We start from the raw sequence: 23,837 nt of genomic DNA on the forward strand, positions 1-23,837 counted from the left end.
TGCTGAAGGTACACAACAACCTGCTTCTCGCCATTGACTGTGCAATCCTGCTCCTTCTCGACCACAGTGCAGCGTTCGATACAGTGGACCACACCATCCTTATTGACCGTCTCCGATACGGGGTTGGCGTTGATGGCACTGCCCAGAGCTGGTTTGTTTCCTACCTCAAAAATAGGAGTTTCTCCATCAATATAAGCAATTATTCCTCTTCCCCAGCTAGCCTCCCCTGTGGGGTTCCACAAGGCTCAATCCTAGGCCCCATTCTCTTCTCTCTGTACATGCACCCCCTCGGCCAAATCATTCATAGGCACGGCATTTCTTTCCACTGCTATGCGGATGACACACAGCTTTATCTCCCCCTGAAACCCAACAACCGGTCAAATTTAATGAGCCTCATGCACTGCCTTGAGGACATAAAATGTTGGATGGCACAGAACTTCGTTCAACTAAATGAGAGCAAGTCTGAGGTCATCCTATTCGCCCCCCCCCCCGACTTCATCAAAACGATAACAGGCAGCCTTGGAAGCCTATCCTCCCTAGTCAAACCGCATGTCAAAAACCTTGGCGTGATATTTGACTCTGCATTAAAGTTTGACAAGCAAGTCAACGCTGTGGTAAAAGCCAGCTTCTTCCAGCTATGTACCATAGCTAAAATCAAACCCTTTCTCCAATTTGACGACATTGAAAAAATCATCCATGCATTCATTTCCTCCCGCCTAGAATACTGCAACTCCCTAAACACTGGGATCAGCCAATCATCCCTGTCCCACCTGCAATTGGTCCTGACGGGTACCCGTAAAAGGGACCACATCACCCCAATTCTGGCCTCTCTCCTCTGGCTCCCAGTACAGTACAGAATCAACTTCAAGCTCCTCCTAATCACATACAAAGCCCTAAATAGGCTTGCCCCCCCATATCAAAAATCTTCTAACCCACCACTCTATCTCCAGGTCCCTCAGGTCGGCCGACTTGGGGCTACTGACTATCCCGCGGTCTAGGCATAACCTCAGGGGTGACCGCGCTTTTGCGGTTGCAGCTCCTAGACTGTGGAACAGCATCCCTCTCCCCATCAGAACTGCCCCCTCCATCGACTCCTTTAAGTCCAGGCTCAAACCCTATTTCTACTCCCTAGCGTCTGAGGGGGCGCTGTGAACTGTTAATGTATATGCTGTTATGTTTGTGTGCCATTGTATGTTCGTTTTTAGTACCTGAACTGATGTACAGCACTTTGGTCAACGTGGGTTGTTTATAAATGTGCTATGCAAATAAAATTGACTTGAAGACGTTGTTAGTGTGGAACAAAGTCTTAGGCCCGAGGGTGACATCGATGTGTTGATGAAATGGGCTGAGAAACGGCAGCTGGTGTTTAATCTTGATAAATGTGCAATAATATGTTTTGGAAGTATTAATGAAGCTCTAATATACACTAATGGTAGAGCTCGAGAGAATATTGAAGAACAGAGCCAATTGGTTTACATGTCCAAAGATTCTTGAAGATGGAAGCGCAAGTAGATAATGTGTTTAAGAAGTCATATGGGATACTGGGTTTTATTACACAAAGTACTGAATACAAGAGCTGGGAGGTTATGCTCCTACTTCATAAAATATTCGACCAACTCAGCTGGAGTACTGCATGCTTTTCTGGTCATCACGCTATAGGAAGGATGTAATAGCATTGGCAGAGATATAAAGTTAATTCACCAGGATGTTGACGCAAAGAACTGCAGATGCTGGAATCTTGTGCAAAACACAAAGTTCTGGAGTAACTTGGGTGGGTTAGGCAGCATCCGTGGAAGAAATTGATAGATGACATTGTGTGCTAAGTCCCTTCTTCAGACTGATAGTGGTTGGGTAAGAAAGATGGAAGAAAAAGGAGGTAGGGCAGGACAAACCCTGGCAAGTAATAGAATTATACAGGTGAGGGATACAGGTTGATTGGCAAATGGGTGGAGTACATGACAAAAGATAGAGATGAAAAGGAGTCAAAAGAGTATCAGATAAGGAGAGTGAAATGTAAAGCCAGAGGGAAGGGGACCCAGAGGGTTAGAGGGATAGTGGGAGTGATGGGTGGGGGGGGAGGGGATTATTATTTAAAGATTGAGAATTTGATGTCCATACCATTAGGTGGCAAGCTACCCCAGTGAAAAATGAAACGGGACACCGCTTCTCACCCAACCCATCCCCTCCCCAGGTACTTTCCCCTCCTACAGTAGGGAATGTAACACTTCTCGCTACTCCTCCTCTCTCACTTCCATCCAGGGACCCCAGCAGCTCTTCTAGGTGAGCCAGAGTTTCACACGCACTTCTTCAAACTACATCTACTGCATTAGGTGCTCCCAATGTGACCTCCTGTACATTGGTGAGACCAAACATAGACTAGGCGACTAATTCGACAAACACGCGCTCTGTATGCCAAGGCCTCCTGGAAGTCCCGGTAACTAACCACTTTAACGCCTCTTCCCACTCCCATACTGACCTTTCAATCCTTAGCCTCCTCCATTATCAGAGAAGCCACTCACAAATTGGAGAATCTTGTATGTTCAATGAGATCCATAGGGTATCAATGAAGCCCCAGCACAGACTCTTGCAGAACACTGCTAGGCACTGGCAGCCAACCAGATAAAGCCCACTTTATTCCCACTTCTGGCCACTGATTGGCCTTCTGTCATTCAGCCAGTCTTCTATCCATGCTGGTATTTTTCCTCTAATACCATGGACTCTCATCTTCTTTAACAGTCTCATGTGTGGCACCTTATAAATGTACTTCTGAAAATCCAGTTAAACAACATTCACTGACTCTCTTTTGTCTATCCTGCCATTAACTTTTTCAAAGAATTCTAACAGATTCGTCAGGCAAGATCTCCCCTTCACAAAATCATCTTGACTGCCCCGGACCAAGGCTAAGAGGGTACATAATTGAGGTATATGAATTATGAGTATAGACAGGGTAGGCAGATGAAAATCTATCCTCTTAATAGCAGTGGATAGAACTAGAGGACATAGATTTAGAGTAAGGGGTATTACGGACAGGTATTCACTGGCTAGATGGATGTTGAGTCAAATGTCCTGTTTCTATGCTGTATGATTCTATAAATCACCATGAAGTAGCATACACATACAATCTTTCTGTGTATTATCACTGCCACTTTATATTTATAACTGGGAGTTCAAAAAAGTCTCCAAAAAATTTGTAAATCCTTTTTTCCATACTTTCCAAACAAAATTATAGAACAAGGCACGTGATCCCAGTGTTAAGAAGGCCAGAAGGAGTGGGGTGCGAAGGGAAAGGGTGGTTTGCTCACCTGCAAACTGCTGTTGTCGTAAAGCTGTGTCATCTGTACAAGCGTGTAGAAACACAAGTTCAAAATAAATTATTTATTTACTTCTTTGCACATAACTTTTGTAAGAGCAAATTTTGTCTATACATTTTTTTGGGTGGCGATTTGTGAATTCTTTTGGGGGATTTTTCCATTAGCCACAGGTGGGGTGGGGGTGAGTGTAGGGTTGAACTGTTCAAATTTCAGTGCTATTTGTACTTATACATTATTTTATCCCATGTGGAATGAAAATCACTTTGAGCCACCTGTTAGGCTATATGTTCAACTGACAATCAGAAATTAAACAGACTAGGCCTAAAATCTCTGATGCTTAGATTAAATGAAGTGATCTCATTGAACATGCAAGATTCTTAAGATGCCTTTTGGGGTAGATTCAAGGATAATGTTTCTCCTGCTGTGGAGTCTAGAACCAGGGATTACAGTCTCAAAATAAGAGGTCAGCCATTCAGGTTAGAGATAGAAAAAAAGTTTTCACCCAGATGGCTGTGAATCTTTAGTATTATCTACCAAGAAAGCTGTGGGGCTCCATCGATGAATACTCAAGACCGAGATTGAAAGATTTTTAGATAGCAGGGGAATCAAGAAACATTGGATTAGTGCTGACAAATGGTGCTGAGATAAACAATCAGTAACGCAAATGCGAGAGATTAAATGGCATGTTCTTACCTATTGTCAGAGTGCATTCCAAATGTGGCCACTGCTAACAAATCTGTACTGTGGCAGGCAAACTTGGCAGGTAACATATTTACAATTTACCATGAAAATGTTTTTCATCACATTAGGGATGTTTCGAAGCACCTGAGAAAGCAGTCTTGTGTAGCTCAGTTTCTGGGGCTGAGTTTTCCAATAATGAATGACTGTATACTTTGGTCAAAGATAGACACAAAATGCTGGAGTAACTCAGCGAGACAGGCAGCAACTGGAGAGAAGGAATGGGTGACGTTTTGGGTCAAGACCCTTCTTCAGACTTATCTATGGCTTATAATCTTAGCATATATGTTCATTAATAGACAAAAGACTGCAGCATCAACTAGATAAACATCAGGTAACAACGGACAGCATTAAATTGATCTTCGGGTTTGTTAACCTCTTCCAAAACAGGAGAGACTGTTTCGTCTTCTCAAAGCAAGATTACTTCAGCATTATTTCAATCCTGCTTCAGAAAAAATAAACCAACTTTCCTCATGAAAGTAATGGGAACCCTTTTTGTAAAATATTGGTGAATGATCATGGAAAGATAGTCAGACTGCTGCTGTGATTTTATCAGATTAAAGTAATATCTTAAGACTTTGGGAAAAATTAAATTGGCATCACAATCCTAAAAAGAAAGTTTTCCCCTGTATGCAAAAATAGGTATCATAAGATACATTAAAGTAAATTTATTGAGAATTTTCCTGCTTTTACTTTTTTTGCAAATGCATCATCCAGAGAAAATCCGTGCCTAGATAAACTAAGCTGACCTACAATACTGCAGCAAAGCAGTCATAAAATGAACTTCTCTATAATGAAACTAGCTTTAATATTTGTTTTTTTCCCCCTAAAAAACTTCAGGACAATATAATTACAAATGTTTTTAGTGGAAGTTTTATGCATAGAAGTAATGATGAGAAAAATAGCCTGCAGTTATTGAAAATATCGTAATTTAAAGCAAGTGCAGAACAAGATTCTACAGGTCCTGAAGATGAACTAAGTTCAAAAAAGTGCCTGGGAGAAATTTCAAAATACTTGAAGACTAAACTAACTAAATCTCATTCAGACATAATCAAAACATTCCTAAATGGATCTAACTTAAGTTATTAAAATTTCTTTCAATGATGTAACACAAAATAAAAGGGGCATCAGAACTTTTGAATAAAGAAAAACGTGAGCTTAAGGCAAGTTGAACAAAGATGATTTACGAACTTCAGTCACCAAGGTATATTAAATTTACTTGTATAGCAACAGAATTGCACAAATGTGGTTTGTGAATACGTGTAAATAATACTGATCTGCAGCTGGCAATGACTTCAAGCAAGTTCTTGTCTCCACAATGTGTCGTTATGAATCAAATTCACAAGCAATGAAGATTAGATAAAAAGCTGCAATTATACCTTGTCAGTCAGATCAGACATGGTAAGTTTACATATCATTAGTTTTATGCCACTATTTTTGATTTTAAAAACTTACCTAATTCACCCCTATTTAAACTTACATTCCACATGATCTCATGATTCCACATTACCGTATTAACAAAATCAGAATTATTTCGCGACAGAGTCAAACTATCAGAATGGTCATTATTTGTTACATTAATAACAATTATACCTATGACCAAACTTATAAAAGATCAATGAAGAATGTTAGTTGTTTCTGTTCAGATTAGCATTCCATTTTATTTTATTTCATTTTATTTTATTTTATTTCAGATTATCTGATTTCGGGAGTACACGTTGTCCACAGGTTTTGAATTGCTGACTTATGGGCACTCCAACATGAGTTTCATAATATTATTAACTTCCAAAGTCCCATTATACATATAAACATTTGCCCTCTCTATTTTTAGTAACTTCTTTTTTATCAGTCTTGTGCTTTTGACACCCTTGGTATGGTTACCAAATTTTTGTTTTTTCTGATTTAAGGGACATAATCGATTCTTGTATATCTGCAAAAATGGAATCTATTTGTTGTCCGGGCACCGCCTATATTCTGATTTTATATTTTAGTTATAGTTCTTTCATACAATTGTAGGCAGCAAAACAGAATAATTCAGATATAACTTTTGTGAATGAGCCCAATTTCCATTCAGTATGTCTATTAACATTATCCAGATATTTAAAAATGCCGCCGAATCGAAACTGTAAATGAAATAGGTGACTGTTGCACAATCATTTCTATAATGTATTTGATCTTGGTCTAGATTGATTTTGTAAAAATAATTGGGTAATTCCACAGGTTATAAATGCTTTGAGATCCAACTCGAACATCTTCAATAAACAGCAATTTTTGAAACGTTGGTAATTTTCTTGCACTTGGAAAACCTTAGTCAGAAAGGCCTAAACTATTCCAGAGCACAATTTAATAGCCTTTAATAAATAATAAATGCAGCATCCAGTCTTTTACTTTATATAACATACATCGAAAAATTTCAACTAACAAAAGTAAAGCATTTGTTATTGAAGATACCAATAATTTCAATGTAATAATAATGGTGTTATACTCCGGACAAGCTTAATGGTGTTATAACTTCTACCATCTGTGCATCGTGTTCAGCACTCTGTTCTTATTGGCATATTACCAGAGTCTCCAGCGAAATGAAGCTATTATGTAATCCATCTACAGAATAAAAATGCTGGAGATTCTCAGCAGGTCAGGCTGCATCGTTGGGTAGAGAAACATTGAATCTCTTGATAACCAAAGAAACTTCGAACTGAAATATTAACACTCTTTTTCTCACAGATGGGGTTTGAATATCTGAGAATTTCAAGTATTTCCAGTTTCAGCATTTTTGGTTGTTATTTTATATTTCCAGTGTCTGCAGTTTTTTTTTAATTTACAGAACAAAATACTTAAAAAAACAACACACACTACTTGCCGATGTACCAAAATTAAAAATACACTCAGGAAAGAAAATTTGAAAGAAATTACATCTTGGATTTGGCACAAAGTCACATTTTAATGTGACAGTATTCGTGCCAATAAATTCATCTGGCTCACCATAAGTCACATGTTGAAGGAAATACTAATTAAATTGGCAGGTATTGAGACAAGGAAGGGTAAGTGGGTCAAAGAATGCACTGTAAAATGCTGAACATTAGACAATCAATTTTGTGATGGATCAAAGAAGGGTCTTGCACCGAAACATCACCTACCCACGTTCTCCAGAAGTGCTGCCTGATTACTAAGTTGTTCCAGCATTTGTGTCCTTTTGTCTAATTACAATGCAGCATTGCTTGAAAACTAGAAGCATCTCAAATGTGAGGTGATACACTTTGGGAGGTCAAAATGTAAGTGGAAAATATACAATTAATGGCAAGACCCTTAGTAACATTGATGTACAGAGGAATCTTGGGGTCCTATTCCATAACTCCCTGAAAGTGGAACACAAGTAGATAGTAGTACAGAAAACCTATGGTATGCTTGCTTACATAGGTTGGGACACGGAGTATAAGAGTTGGGATGTCATGATGCAGCTTTATAGGATTTTGGTTATGCCACATTTGGAGTATTGTGTGCAGTTCTTGTTGCCCCATTACAGGAAGAATGTGGAGGCTTTGGAAAAGATGCAGACGAATTTTACCAGAATTATGCCTGGATTAGGGGGTATTAGCTAAAGGGAGAGGTTGGACCCACTTGGATTGTTTTGTCTGGAAAGCCAAAGGTTGCGGGGAGACCTGATAGAAGTAATATAAAATTATATGAGGCATAGATAGGGTGGACAGTCAGAATATTTCCCCCAGGTTAGAAAAATCAAATACTTGAAGGCATAACTTTAAGGTAAGAGGAGCAAAGTTTAAAGATATGCAGGCACGTTTATTTTTTACACAGTGGGTGGAGAATGCCTGGAACACGTGGTTTAAAGCAAATATGTTAGTGGCATTTAAAAACTTTTTCATTGGCATATGGAAATGCAGGGAATGGAAGGATATGGGTGATGTGCAAGTAGAAAAATGATGGTCTTGGCATTACATTCAGCAGACATTGTGCGCTGTTGCGCTGTTCTGTGTTCTAAATGGCAATCCAAGGAACCAGGAAACAAAAATGGATTCTGTTTCTATAGACGTCCACAAGTCAGAAAATGCACACAAAAAAATAGTAAAATGGTAACAATACCAACAGTGTGTGGAAATGGATGGCATGAAAACCATGCCAGCTGAGAACCAACTCTCTCAGATGGTTCCAGCAACTGTAGATGCTGAAATCTTGAGCAAAAGACAAAGTGCTGGAATAATCAGTGAGTCAGGTAGCATGCGTGGTGGAAATGGACGGACGACGTTTCGGGTTGAGACCCTTCTTCAGGCTGATGGAGTAGTGAGGTGCTGGAAAAGAGAGGTGGGGTGAAGTAGTGGTAAGTGGATACAGTCGAGAGGGATAGTGATTGGCAGAAGGGTGAAAATAGTGACAAAGGCTAGAAGTGAAGAGAAAACAAAAAGATGTCAGGTAAGGAAATGTAATGTAAAGCTGGGATATGGGTCAGAGAGGGGCTGCCGGACTGGGAAAGAGGGGATAAAAGGAAATATGGGACTTCGTTTAGTTTAGATATATAGCGTGGAAACAGGCCCTTCAGCCCACCGAGTCTACACCAACCAGCGTACCCCGCATACTAACACTATCCTACACACACTAGGGACGACTTTACATTTATACCAAGCTATTTAACCTACAAATCTGTACATCTTTGGAACTTGGGAGGAAATCGAAGATCTAGGAGAAAACCCACGCAGATCTCGGGGAGAACGTACAAACTCCTACAGACAAGCACTCATAGTCAGAATCAAACCAGGATCTCTGGCGCTGAAGGCAGTAATTCTACCGCTACGCCACTGTGCGCTCATAGGTATGGGGGAGGAGTGTACAGGAAGGAGAGAGGAGCATGGTGAATGGGGGTGGTGAGAGATGATGAAAGAGTGTGCACCTGGATTGTTGGTGCAAGCAGGGAAGGGGAGAGGGGTTGGGGATGGTGGTAATATGGGAATGGAAAGGTAAGACAGAGTGTAGACTAGTGACTATTTCGCCTGCTGAAGTTCCTTGTTGTTCATGATATTAACTTCCCTTACCATACTAACCTTCACGTCCATGGCCTTATCCATTACCAGAATGTGGCCACCCGCAAACTGGAAGAAGAGTACCTGATATTCCACTTGGGTAGTCTATAACTCAATAGTATTAACACTGAATTCTCCAATTGCAACTTATACCGCCTTTATCCCCTCCCTTTCCCCTGCCCCCTCTACCCAGTGCGCACCCGGTTCAATCCTCTCCCATCCCCAAGCCTCATACCTTTATCTCCTCTTTCCCTTCTCTCCTGCTTTACATTTCACACCTTCTCTTCTTTCCTTATCTGACATTCTTTTGTCTCATTTTCACTTCTAGCTTTTGTCGTATCTCTACCCATCCGCCAATCATCCTTTCCCTTTACCTGCATTCATTTATCACTTGCCAGGCTTTGCTCCAACCCCACCACTCTTTTCCAGCTTTCTGCCCACTATTCCATCAGTCCGAAGAAGGCCTCAAACCCGAAGCATCATTTGCCTGTTCCCTCCACAGAAGCTGACTGACCCACTAAATTGCCCCAGCACTTTGTGTTTCAATCAGATACCATGGTTCCTTAAGAACGCAGTCAGCTTGGTTGCTATTAAAATTGACAAGCAATCACTTTTATTGATACATACACAATAATACTCTATTAAATAATGTAATATACAGCTTTTTGTAGTTTTAGCTTGTAGTCACAAAAATAAACTTGTGGCTATTCGAAGGACCTTAATTTTGATAAACCAGCACGGCAAAAACATTGCTTTTGGAAGTCTGAAATTCTCTCAAACTTAGCCCCCCTCCCCCACCGACACAATTGCTAATCTAACTTGAATTTCTATTATGCCAGGTTTCTCCAGAACGCAACTATTGCATTATAGCAGAACTAATTGTACATGCATATCTGCACTAACTATCGCCTCAGTGACCATGAGATTCACATTCCAATGCCACTTGTAGTTACAAATATTGAGGTTTCTAGTTCATGGCATTCCTGATCGGAATCCTTTAAATAAATGAGGCAAAATGTTTCCATGAACATCAAAGCGCAACTTAGTAATCAATTACTGTGTTGATATAATTTACAATAAGGTAAGCTTTCAAAAATGCTCTTTGATTATGTTCGATCACAAAAACTTAGTTTAGTTTAGAAATACAGCAGGAAAACAGGCTTTTCAGCCCACCGAATCCATGGTATTGGGGATAGGGTATTGACATGGATAGAGAACTGGTTGGCAAACAGGAAGCAAAGAGTAGGAATTAACGGGTCCTTTTCAGAATGGCAGGCAGTGACTAGTGGGGTGCCACAAGGCTGGGACCCCCATTTGTTTACAATATATATAAAAGATTTAGACGAGGTAATTAAATGTAACCTCTAAGTTTGCGGATGACACAAAGCTAGGTGGCAGTGTGAGTTCCGAGGAGAATGCTATGAGGGTGCAGGGTGACTTGGATAGGTGGGGCAGAAGCATGGCAGATGCAGTATAATGTGGATAAATGTTGGCAAGAACAGGAAGGCAGATTATTATCTGAATGGTATCAGATTAGAAGGTAAGGTGCAACGAGACCTGGGTGTAAGCATGCAGGTGCAGAAGGCAGTGAAGAAAGCCAATGGCATGTTGGCCTTCATTGCGAGAGGATTTGAGTCTAGGAGCAAGGAGGTCCTACTGCAGTTGTACGATCCTAATGAGACCGCACCTGGAGTACTGTGTGCAATTCGTCTCCTAATTTGAGGAAGTACATTATTGCTATTGAGTGCAGCATAGGTTCACCAGGTTAATTCTCGGGATGGCGGGACTGACGTATGATGAAAGAATGGGTTGACTAGGCTTGTATTCACTGGAATTTAGAAGGATGAGAGGGGATCTTATAGAAACATATAAAATTCTTAGAAAATTGGGCAGGGTAGATGCAGGAAAAATGTTCCCGATGTTGGGGGAGTCCAGAACCAAGGATCACAGTTTAAGAATAAGGGATAGGCCATTGAGGACTGAGATGAGGAAAAACTTTTTCACCCAGAGAGTTGTGAATCTGTGGAATTTTCTGCCACAGAAGGCAGTGGAGGCCAATTCACTGGATGTTTTCAAGAGAGTTAGAATTAGCTCTTAGGGCTAAGGGAATCAAGGGATATGGGGAAAAAGCCAGAACGGGGTACTGATTTTGCATGATTAGCATGATCATATTGAATGGGGGTGCTGGCTCGAAGGGCCGAATGGCCTACTCCTGCACCTATTTTCTTTGTTTCAATGCTGAACGTCGATCGCTCGTTCAGTTCTATGCTATCCCTCAACTATAAAAATATTTAATATTAAAGATAATTGCCATGTATAATCTTCAGATACATTATTGGGCATCCTACAATGAATCGTTCACCTCATAACACCTTCTGGGTCTGGGTCTCTATTTGCCTGCTGAACACAGCACCAAAAACAATCAAAGGATGGTCAATAAAAACTGTCCTTGCCATTGATACTCATAAATGAAAATAAACAAAATAGTTCAACATCATTCATGACAATTGACACAGAATGCTAGAGTAACTCAGCGGGACAGGCAGCATCTCTGGAGAGAAGGAATGGTTGACGTTTCGGGTCGAGACCCTTCTTCAGACTGTCCCGCTATCTAGCATTCTGTGTCTACCTTTGGTTTAAACCAGCATCAACAGTTCCTTTCTACATCATTCATGACAAACCAGGCCACTTGACTGGCACCCATCTATCATCCTGGATATTCACACTCTCCACAACCACAGTCGCAGTATATACAATCTACAAAAATGGCACGACAATTACTTGCCTGGGCCACTGTAAAATACATTCCAATTCACAATTACAACTACCGGGGAAAGGAACCCTAGGTCTACGGAAATACTTCAGTTTTCTCCCCAAGTAGCACACCATCCCACTTTGGAAATTTAGCAGTTTCTTCAGTGACATTGAGTCTATGTCCTAATATCACTACCCAAAAATATTGCAGTGTCTTTATCGGGTCTGCAATCATTCAAAGCGCCTCATCACCACCTAGTCAGTAGTAACTAGAGATGGCCAAAATTGCTGACCTGGCTGGCAATACCTAAACATGCAAATGAAAGGGATTATTGGGCAGCAGTGATCAGCTGAAGCAGAAAACATCTTCCAGTACAGGGATAGTGATAGGTGGATACAAGTGAGGGGGTTTCTTGATTAGCAGATGGTTGGATAAAGGCCAGAGATGAAAAAACAAAAAATGTGAGATAGGATAGAAGAAGCAAGAACTAAGCCAAAGGAAGGAATATAGGTGGAAGGGGAAAGGGAGAAATGGTGCGCTTCCACGTGGGACACGGGCAAGAGGGGAGACAAAAAGGAAGGGGGTCTGTGGTGTACGTAGGTTAATTACCACAAATTGGAGAATTCAATGTTCATACTGTTAGGTTTTAAGCTGCCCAAGCAAAATACAAGGTGCTGTTCCTCCAGTTTGTGTGTGACCTCAGTCTGGTAATGGAGCAGGCTCAGGACAGGAAGGTTAGTATGGGAATGGGGAGTGGAGTTCAAATGATTAGCAAGTGGAAGATCCAGCAGGTCTTGGAGGATTGAGCGCAAGTATTTGGCGACACAGTTGCCTAGTCAAAACAGGATTATCATTGGTTCTTAAACAATTAAGATTATCTGCAATATCATTCCATGTGTAGAACAGCCATCTATCAATTCAATAATAACACAAAAGCAAAATATCCACAACTGGAAACTGATAATGTTGTGAATACTCAGCATCTATGAAAATGAAATCATTCTTCTTCCTAAAATATTTCCCAACTTGCAGAATATTTCCAGGTTTTCTGTTCCTATTATCGATTAATTACTAACCCTTGAACAGAAATCAATTTTGTAGCATCCTACGACCACAGCTCGTACAAGTTTTGTTTTTTATTTAAACTAGGAATTTAACCAATTGCACAGGCAATGATTTCATAAAGATCTACTCCTGTCATCTTTCCATTCTGTATATTGCCCTGACAGTGCCAAATTTTCTTTAAGACAGAGCAGTACCAAGAACAGTGATAAATTTTATGCGCCAAGTAGGCAAGTTTTTTAAGAGCAGTATCTACATCCTCAATAATTTGTATCATTGGAAAGAGTGGGAATCATTATGTGACTAGGTTTAAATGACAAGATACACATCACGAGTTCTGCATCTGATAACAATTGCATCAATCCCAAACACTCGCAATATCATACATAAATTTTCTACTGAAGATGACATAATTTATCCATCATGGTTCTGAATGTTCCCAGAAATGTCAGTCACATGAATCAACGCCGTTGTTTCTCATGAGTGCAGACCTCACAATCTGTATTAAAATGCAATTGTAACTTGTCCTTTGTGTCCTCCTGAAGTCTGCTATTACCCTGAACAAATAAATACCGAACATACATTGCTTCATTCCAGATGAGTGGCAAGGACAGAATCCACGATGGGGGGGGGGGGGGGAGAGATGGAAAATCATCAACTGATCATGTCCTGATCGTTACCATCTGCCAAAGTGAATGATTTGGTACCAGTCCATGGCTACAGTGTGATAACCATGCAGACAAATAGCATGCCAACATGAGTCTCGACTGACTATGATTATACAGTCAAGATATCTAATGAAATTGAACAAATATTTTAATAATCATACAAATGTCTTTAGGATAGAAGAGAAAGCAATTTTTAGCAAGGGAGGAAATACAGGTTTTTTTTATGAAGAGTCTGGATCTAAAACTTCCCTCTAATGCTGTCTGACCCGCTGAGCATTTCCTGCATAATCTATTTTTATTTCAAATTTCCATAATCTGAGGGTTTAAACAAAAATTCATTTCTTACCTGGGTTGTAGAAACCACAGTTGCAACGGAAATTGTGACTGAAGGCGATGTGCTCATCTGCTGTGAATGCGCTGTATTTGGGGGAGCCAAAACTGAACTGGAAAGTGGAGTGCTGGAGCCAGATCCTGAAACTGTATTCTGCAGTGAAACTGGAACATCGTTACTTGTGTAAAATCCTGAGAAGAAAGAAGTTTGTACAAATCTCAGTATAAAGTTCCATACTTGTACATTGCCTAAAGTTCCCTTTTAATTCATCATTATGCTAATATAATCCTTGCAGCATCAATCAGATATTCAGACTTAAAACAAAATTTCTGCTTCTTGGTATTTGGTCAAAGTATGTGACATTATTTTGTTTGTGATGTTTGGTCTGGTTTTTAAATAGACTATTTAAAAGCATTCTAAGATTGCTGCTCTTAGAGACATTTCATTTCCCCCAGTCAGACCAGGTTCAAATTAAACTCAGAAATATCAGGAGGAGACATTACCAACAAATCTGCATCTTTCTCTATATGATCCTCAGAATTAAAGTTATCAGATTCAAGTGATTTGCCGGCTTTTATTCCTCTTTAATTCTCCAGTATTTTCCTATAGTTAACATTACCTCACATCACTGCTATTAGATTCACTATTTCTTGATGCACTTTAGGCCAACAAAGGGACAGCAGTAGGTGAGTACTGAAGCCAATATTAGTCAGCAGCTGTAGATATCTAAACTTTTATTGTGCAAGATATTTGCTTACATTCTTAAAAAGCTCAGCTTTCTTTATTTCCTATAATAATTTCTCCTGGCATTTCCTCTAAGATAGCGATATTTATTTTGTTAAAGACATTCCGTTACATTTTTAAAGCAGGTATCATCCTCTCAAAATATATCAAGGTGTGTCCGTAAATATGGGTACCAAGGGTGGCCAAATTTGAAAGTTATTAAATCATAATGAAATACCACAGGATAAAAAATGGGCCTATCTATGATCCCCTTTGAGCTAATTTATGATCAAAATCGACCAAAATATGACCAAAATTTAATACTTTAAACATTTGGGGAAAAAATAGAAATAATATATATTTATAAAACACTAGACCAAGTGGACCTGTTGGGCCCAAACCTCTCCTGCATTGGTGCAGCACCCGGTCCTCCCGTCCTCCCCTCTCTCCTCAACCCCCCCTCCCCCCTTCTCCCCCCTTCTCCCCCCTCCCCCCCCCTTCTCCCCCCTCCCCCTTCCCTTCCCCCTCCCTTTAAACTTAAAAATGTGAATAACTTTAAAAATATAACACCGATTTCAATAAAACTACTTGCATTATCATTAAAGTGACAATGGCGAGTAAGGTGGGCCTAAAATTGTCGCGCTATCTTGTACCGTTTTGGCTGAAGTTCAGTCACAAACAAGATAACAAACGAGAGTTTTAGTATATAGATAAGACATATGGGACACTTACTGATTTCGAAGCTCCCTTACAAAATGTCGGCACCTAACCCTCGACGAGGCCCGTAGTTCACGCCAGGGTCATTATAATCGCGTTGTTTTAATTTTTTTTTAAAATCACGACAAGTGCAAAAGAAACCCGATTACAGCGCCATAAATAGCATTCACAACGTTACTCAATGGGAGGGGACAACATCACTAAAATAGGTGAGCAAACTAGATTTTTATTTCATGATTTTAAGTTCTATTCATTATAGAAACATAGAAAATAGGTGCAGGAGGCGGCCATTTGGCCCTTCGAGCCAGCACCGCCATTCATTGTGATCATGGCTGATCCTCCACAATCAGTAACCTGTGCCTGCCTTCTCCTCATATTCTTTGATTCCACTAGCCCCTAGACCTCTATCTAACTTTAGATTAAGTATTCCAATGGAAAACTTAAACACAAAATATAAACAATAAAATAAGAAACAATATAAAAATGGCTACTCTGCTTTTAATTCACACATGTCACATGTGACCAAATTGACTTTGCTACTCATGTTCTGCTGCAAAAATGTGGGGCATCAGAAAACCATCTTATTGGGTGATAAATGATAAAAATCATAAGCATAATCAGAATTTGGCTTATATATAGTTTTTTAATTGCAAAATTAATGTAATCTTCCTGGTATAAATTAGCGTAAGGATTTGATGAAATCCTGCTTGAAAATTTTCATTAAAAAAGGCAAGAAAACACAGGGACATATCTGATATTTTTTCTTTGTAAAAACAGATTTATTTATTTTTGCTTCATCTCATTATTTTGGCTATACACCATGATCTATACTACTTAAAATACAGGATATGAAACAATGGGAATATTACATAAAAAACAAGAAAATAACCTGGAAGTTTGGAGACATTCAGTTTCACTACTGAGTGCTGTATTTACAGAAACACCCATAAACAAGAAAATCTAAAGCAAGAGTAAAAAACACCCAAAACATAACATTTGTATTGGCAAGCTGATACAAATAGATATGCCGGAAATATACGAAAAGGATATGGTTTACAAGAGGATGCAGGATTACAAGGCACTTTTAAACTTGATTCAGACTAAAGCAGGACACCAGCTCATCTTATTGGGTTGCATATCAAGCATATCAAGCAAAACCAGAGGGTGGTGGAATTTTTTGTCCATCAGCAGTGCAAAGAATCAGTTGCCCAGTGTACAGTGCATTCAGAAAGTATTCAGACCCCTTCACCTTTTCCACATTTTATTACATTACAGCCTTATTTAATAATGGATTAAGTTCATTTTTTTAATCATCAATCTACACACAATATCCCATAATTAAAAAAGCGAAAACAGGTGTTTGAAATTTTTGCAAAGTAATTAAAAAGAAATAACTGAAATATCACATTTACATAAGTATTCAGACCCTTTACTCAGTACTTTGTTGAGGCACCTTTGACAGCGATTACAGCCTCAAAGTCTTCTTGGGTATGATGCTACAACTTGGCACACCTGTACTTGGGTAATTTCTTCCATTCTTCTCTGCAGATCTTCTCAATCTCTGTCAGGTTGGATGGGGAGCGTCGATGCGCAGCTATTTTCAGGTCCCTCCAGAGATGTTCGATCGGGTTTAAGTCTGGGCTCTGGCTGGGCCACTCAAGAACATTCACAGACTTGTCACGAGGCCACTCCTGCGTTTACTTGGCTGTGTGCTTAGGGTCGTTGTCCTGTTGGAAGGTGAACCTCCGCCCCAGTCTGAGGTCCAGAATGCTCTGGAGGAGGTTGTCATCAAGGATCTCTCTGTACTTTGCTCTGTTCATCTTTCCCTCGATCCTGACTAGTCTCCCAGTTCCTGCCGTTGAAAAACATCCCCACAGCATGAAACTGCCACCACCATGCTTCACCGTAGGTATGGCATTGGCCAGGTGATGAGCGCTGCTGCTTGGCATTCAGGCCAAAGAGTTCAATCTTGGTTTCATCAGACCAGAGAATCTTGTTTCTCATGGTCTGAGAATCCTTTTGGTGCCTTTTGGCAAACTCCAAGCGGGCTGTCATGTGCCTTTTACTGAGGAGTGGCTTCCGTCTGGCCACTCTACCATAAAGGCCTGATTGGTGGAGTGCTGCAGATATAGTTGTCCTTCTGGAAGGTTCTCCCATCTTCACAGAGGAACTCTGGAGCTCGGTCAGATTGACTATCGAGTTCTTGGTCACCTCCCCGACCTAGGCCCTTCTCCCCCGATTTCTCAGTTTGGCCGGGCGGCCAGCTCTATGAAGAGTCCTGGTGGTCCAAAAGTTCTTCCATTTAATAATGACGGAGGCTACTGTGCTCTTCGGGATCTGCAATGCTGCAGAAATTGTTTTGTATGGAGGGGATGTTCAACGAGATCTGGGTGTCCTAGTGCATCAGTCACTGAAAGGAAGCATGCAGGTACAGCAGGCAGTGAAGAAAGCCAATGGAATGTTGGCCTTCGTAACAAGAGGAGTTGAGTATAGGAGCAAAGAGGTCCTTCTACAGTTGTACCGGGCCCTGGTGAGACCGCACCTGGAGTATTGTGTAGTTTTGGTCTCCAAATTTGAGGAAGGATATTCTTGCTATTGAGGGCGTGCAGCGTAGGTTCACTAGGTTGATTCCCGGAATGGCGGGACTGTCGTATGTTGAAAGGCTGGAGCAATTAGGCTTGTATACACTGGAATTTAGAAGGATGAGGGGGGATCTTATTGAAACATATAAGATAATTAGGGGATTGGACACATTAGAGGCAGGAAACATGTTCCCAATGTTGGGGGAGTCCAGAACAAGGGGCCACCGTTTAAGAATAAGGGGTAGGCCATTTAGAACGGAGTGCGGCACGGTAGCGCAGCGGTAGAGTTGCTGCTTTACAGCGAATGCAGCGCCGGAGACACAGGTTCGATCCTGACTACGGGTGCTGCACTGTAAGGAGTTTGTACGTTCTCCCCATGACCTGCGTGGGTTTTCTCCGAGATCTTCGGTTTCCTCCCACACTCCAAAGACGTACAGGTATGTAGGTTAATTGGCTGGGTAAATGTAAAAATTGTCCCTAGTGGGTGTAGGATAGTGTTAATGTACGGGGATCACTGGGCGGCACGGACTTGGAGGGCCGAAAAGGCCTGTTTCCGGCTGTAGATATATGATATAATATGAGGAAGAACTTTTTCAGTCAGAGAGTGGTGAAGGTGTGGAATTCTCTGCCTCAGAAGGCAGTGGAGGCCAGTTCGTTGGATGCTTTCAAGAGAAAGCTGGATAGAGCTCTTAAGGATAGCGGAGTGAGGGGGTATGGGGAGAAGGCAGGAACGGGGTACTGATTGAGAGTGATCAGCCATGATCGCATTGAATGGCGGTGCTGGCTCGAAGGGCTGAATGGCCTACTCCTGCACCTATTGTCTATTGTCCTCAGATCTGTGTCTCGACACAATCCTGTCTCGGAGGTCTATGGACAATTCCTTCGTCTTCATGGCTTGGTGTTTGCTCTGACATGCAGTCAACTTGTGGGACCTTATATAGACAGGTGTGTGCCTTTCCAAATCATGTTGAATCAATTTAATTTACCACTGGCGGATTCCAATCAAGTTGGAGAAACATCTCAAGGATAATCAATGGAAACAGGATGAACATAAGCTCAATTTTGAGTGTCATAGCAAAGGGTCTGAATACTTATGTAAATGTGATATTTCAGTTATTTATTTTTAATTACTTTGCAAAAATTTCTAAACACCCGTTTTCGCTTCTTCATTCTGGGGTATTGTGTGTAGATTGATGATTTTTTTTTAAAGAATTGAATCCATTTTAAAATAAGGCTGTAATGTACCAAAATGTGGAAAAGGTGAAGGGGTCTGAATACTTTCTGAATGCACTGTATTCAAGGCATTTATTCTTTTTTTTTTGGAAAGTAGCAGAAAACAAGGGATGTCAAGTTGGAGCAGGAAAGTGGCACGGGGTAAATAAAAATCAGCCATGACATTATTGAATGATGGAGCAGGCATAAACTGACCAATTGTGTACCTTGCTTCTATTTTTTTATCGTCTGATAAAAAAAATCCACATCAGAGGCACTATGTTTCAGAAAAGAGTCACAAAGTTCATGAATATTTGCCAATATTCAATGATAAGGGACTTTTGCCCAAAAAGGAAGTCTGATCGGTTCAAAATCTTCGATTCAGTGGTGAAATTGCTGAAAGAAATTCACATTTGCATTTTGGGTTTTCAAAGAGGAGCATGCAGAAATATTGACGGAATAATGCCAACCATATGAAGACTATTACAAATAATCAAGTCCTACGTTATTTGGGGATATATGGAACTAGGATAGAGCAGTGTTGACTCAGGAAAGAGACTTGGAGTGACTGGAATTAAAGATGGCAAAAAGACTAAGATGAGATACGGAAGAATTTTTGATCAATGTTAGTATATACAATATTTTACGAGGATTTCAATCAGACTTAATAATTCCTTTTCCATGAGATTTACTGTCCGAAGCTGCAAAGAACCAAGAATAAAGGAAAATAAAAACTCAATTTGCTTTTAATAAATTATTGAAGAGATCATTTAAAGTTTCTATATTTTGCTGGCAACCCACACAGTTGGATTTGTTTCTTGAAAATAGAGAAAATACGCCCTCAAATTACTGATTCATGATAACTTATCAAAGAAGATTAAGCGACTGGCCTCCTTGTACTTTGTTCCATTTCTACCTCAGGTTTCATTAAATTGAGGAAAGGAACAATTCTTTCTTAAGTTCCTACACCACATCAATACAAGACTACCCTGCTATTGACCCAGAAAATGGATTAAACTTGATGATTCATGAATTCTTATATCTAATTAGCTTCAGCTTTCTCAAGCATGCAGACTCAAGCCACCATAAATATTCCATTTCCTTAAAGCACAGGTTACAAATTAAACTGCAACTCCCAGTCAAGGCAAATGGGGCTAGAATATGTCAAAACTAGTACTGGTTAATTATTTTGACCAGAACAACAAAAGGATTATTAACCAACTAACAAAGTTACAATTTGTCACTAGAGCACAGTCCATTGTTTCTCACAATGCTTATGTAGTAACATCTCACATTGCTGACATGCATAATGCTTGTAAAAATGTACATTGATGAAATGCAAGCACTTTCAACAATAATTTTCAACATTAGTTAAATACAGCATCAGTTAGTCTCTATTTGCTGGGTTGGGAGTAGAAATGTCTATATTCAGTCTTTAAGAGGATGCCTGGTTCAATTACCAAACTAACCTAGCTTTCAAAGTTATAAGAACTCTAGAAACAAATTAAAGACATTCCACCCAAGAACAAATAGAGCAGCATTGTGTTAGTGTTGTAACCATGACCATTTTATATTTGTTGCACCAGCTTTTTTCAGGTGGGTATCCATTAAAACTGTTAATATCAGCAAATGCTTAAGAAGTTACCTGTGTTTTTCTAAAAGCTCACTGATTCATTGATACTGCATGTATGTGATTCAAAAGCCATACCAATGTGATTACCCTGTAGCTTTCCTACAAAACTGACTTCCACATTCCAAAAGGAAAAGGAAGAACAAAACTTTGTAATTGCCACCTAAGACATTGAATCAAGAGGCAATCAACAATTTTTTTTTTAAATATCTGAAAAATATACTAAAGTTTGAACACTTGACTAGTTTAGAACAATCCATACTGCAAAGAAGCACAAATACTAATATCTCAAATTCTTTCATCATGCTGCGTTCGCATCCACAAGATAAACTGAGTGGCAGGACCACACGATTGTAAACAATCATAGTGGAGATTGCTGTGGAAATTATCTTGTGTGCTTTCAGTACTGATTCAATGGCAACAGGTGATCAACATTAGGCTGAAGAGCAGTATGGGATAGGGGACTAAGGAAAGTTGAAGACACCTTGGGGTTTACGTCCATAGTTATCCGCAAGTGGCCACACAGATAGATAGGTTGGTGAAGGCGGCATGCCCATATCCATATAAAATCTTTTTGATCCATGTACCTGTTCTAATGGCTTTCATATGCTGTTATTGTATCTGTCTTAACTCCTTCTCTGGCAGCTTGTTCCGTATACCGTCTGCCCTGTGTGAGAGAAAGTTGTCCCCAGAGTCCTATTAAATCTTTCCCCTCTCACCTTAAACTTATGCCTTTTCATTTTTGATTTCCCTACCCTGGCACAAAGACTGTGTGCATTCACCCTATCTATATCCCTCACGATTTTATACACTTTGAAAAGACCACCCCTCAGACTCCTGCACTCCCAAATAAAGTCCCACCCTGCCCAATCTCTCCCGATAGCGCAGTCCCTCAAGTCCAGGCAACATCCTCATAAATCGTCTCTGTGCTCTTTCCAGCTTAATGACATGGTGACCAATATTAATCACAAAATCATACTGAGGCCTCGCCACCATCTTGTACAATAGTAACATGCTGTCTCCACTTCTATGTTCCATTTCTTGATTGATGAAGGATAGCGTGCCAAAATCTTTCTTCACCACCCTATCTACCCGTGACACCACTTTCAAGGTACTTGCATGCCTAGGTCTCTCTGCTCTCCAATACTCCCCAGGAGCCAACCATTCACTGTGAAGGTCCAGCCCTGTTTTGACTTCCCAAAATGTAACAACCCACACAAATCTGAATTCAATGCCATTTGTAATTCCTTAGCTCACTTGCCAGGCTGATCAAGATTCCGCTCTAATTCATGATCACCATCTTCATTATCTACGATATCACATACTTTAATGTCATTTGCAAATTTACTTATCATGCCTTGTACATTCTCATGCAAATTATTAATATAGATGACAAACAGAAATGAGACCAGCACTGACCCTTGAGCCACATCACTGTCTGAAAAACAACCTTCCTCCATCACCCTCTGCTTCCTATCATTAAACCGATTTAGTAGCCTGGTCACTAGCTCTCCCTGAATTCCATGTGATCTTATCTTCCAGAGCAGCCTAACATGTACCAATCAAGGACTAGGAGAGCATAGTTTAAAACTGGAACCAACCTTTCATTAGTGATGTTGGAATAATATTTCCACAAACAAAGTTAAAAATTTGAAGCAGCAGTTAAATGAGTAGCCTATTTAAAATCTGAGACTTACGTAATTTATACAAAAAAGATATGGCAAATAAGTCAGTTTACAGATCATGTGATCACTTTGAATGATCAAACTGATCTGAAGAAATCTGTAGCCTACTCCTGCTTCTATGAGAAAAATGGTCTTAGCACACCAACGTATCCATACACCCACCTGAACCAACAGGAGATGAGTTGACACTCAGGCTTTGTAAGCTTCCGTTCCGAAGCAACGATGGTGATTTCTGCAGATTTGCACTTGTCCCGCTTCCTGCAGCAGATGCCACAGATGATGATGGTGATGCAGAAGAGAGAGAAGGTTGGGAAATACTGTCTTTGTTTTTACTTCCCTTTGGTCTGCCAGGACCATGCTTATATCTTTTAGTTCCCTTTCGTTTCTTTTCTTTTATTGTCTCTTCCTCCGTGACTGAAGCTTGAACCCTTTTATATCCTGGCACTCCACTTGAAGTCCCAACAGGAGCGTCAGGAGTTCCGTAATCGGAACCATCCTCAGAGTGCTTTGAGTTTTCAACATTTATTGTTTGTGGAGGTCCAGTTGATGTAGGTGGGAGGCCCACAGTAGGACTATCATTAATCACAGTCCTTTCTAGGTCAATTGTCTCTCCCTTAAGTGTTTCTCTGGTTGAGGACTGCTGGGAATGACTGTGTCCATCATTTATTACATCCGGCTCAGTGAAACTTTGAAACTCTTGTGGCGATTGGACTGAGCTGCCTGATGATTTTACACTACTTGGAGTTCCTAGCAGGCTGCCTGCAACAAAAATATAAGTGAACTGACAAAACGACATCAAAAAGGTGTATGCTAACATCATATTTTGTTTTATTCATTTGATAAATTAATAAGGTTATCACAGTCAGCTGTATAATTTGAAGTGGAAAATAAAATACTGTATAATAAATTTTAATAATGCATTCCCGAGGAAATCTACAGATTAACATCCTTAATAAGTTTCATAACTAAATTAATTTATGCATTTTTATATTACAATATGGGTGTTCACAAACACCATTTCTTGGATTAAACATTCTTAGCTATTGAATTAGCTTTCAGACAAAAACAAAATTACAGTAAACCCTTGATTTAGCAGACCACTTTATAATGGATTTTGGTTATAACAGACCTGTCGATAGCACCCCCAGCTCACAAATTGTCATAAACATCTTACAGCACCGTCTTCCGACGCCACCCCTGGCTCGCAAGGTGCACCAGCAAGCCCTTCTTCACCCTCTGCATGGTCTGATTGAAGCGGCTGTTGTTGTGGCCCCCGAGGACAACCCGTCAGCCGCCATCAACAGGATGCGCTCGGTCTCCTTGAAGAAGGGTCTCGACCCGAAACGTCACCCATTCCTTCTCTGCCGAGATGCTGCCTGACCTGCTGAGTTAC

General features: G+C 40.3%; 1 protein-coding gene across 6 annotated transcripts in view; it reads right to left on the reverse strand.

Annotated features, from left to right (window-relative positions):
• The window catches only part of mllt10 (MLLT10 histone lysine methyltransferase DOT1L cofactor), a 195,559-nt gene that overhangs the window by 91,848 nt on the left and 79,874 nt on the right, over nt 1-23,837 (reverse strand). For all 6 annotated transcript variants that reach the window (XM_078416353.1, XM_078416338.1, XM_078416346.1 and 3 more), the window contains 2 exons: nt 22,607-23,203; nt 13,911-14,086 (listed from right to left, as the gene is read on the reverse strand). In XM_078416353.1, the coding sequence (XP_078272479.1) occupies nt 13,911-14,086; nt 22,607-23,203 (773 nt within the window). The remainder of the gene's footprint in view (nt 1-13,910; nt 14,087-22,606; nt 23,204-23,837) is intronic.

Source organism: Rhinoraja longicauda, chromosome 2 (genome assembly GCF_053455715.1).
Source record: "Rhinoraja longicauda isolate Sanriku21f chromosome 2, sRhiLon1.1, whole genome shotgun sequence".
Taxonomy (NCBI): domain Eukaryota; kingdom Metazoa; phylum Chordata; class Chondrichthyes; order Rajiformes; family Arhynchobatidae; genus Rhinoraja; species Rhinoraja longicauda.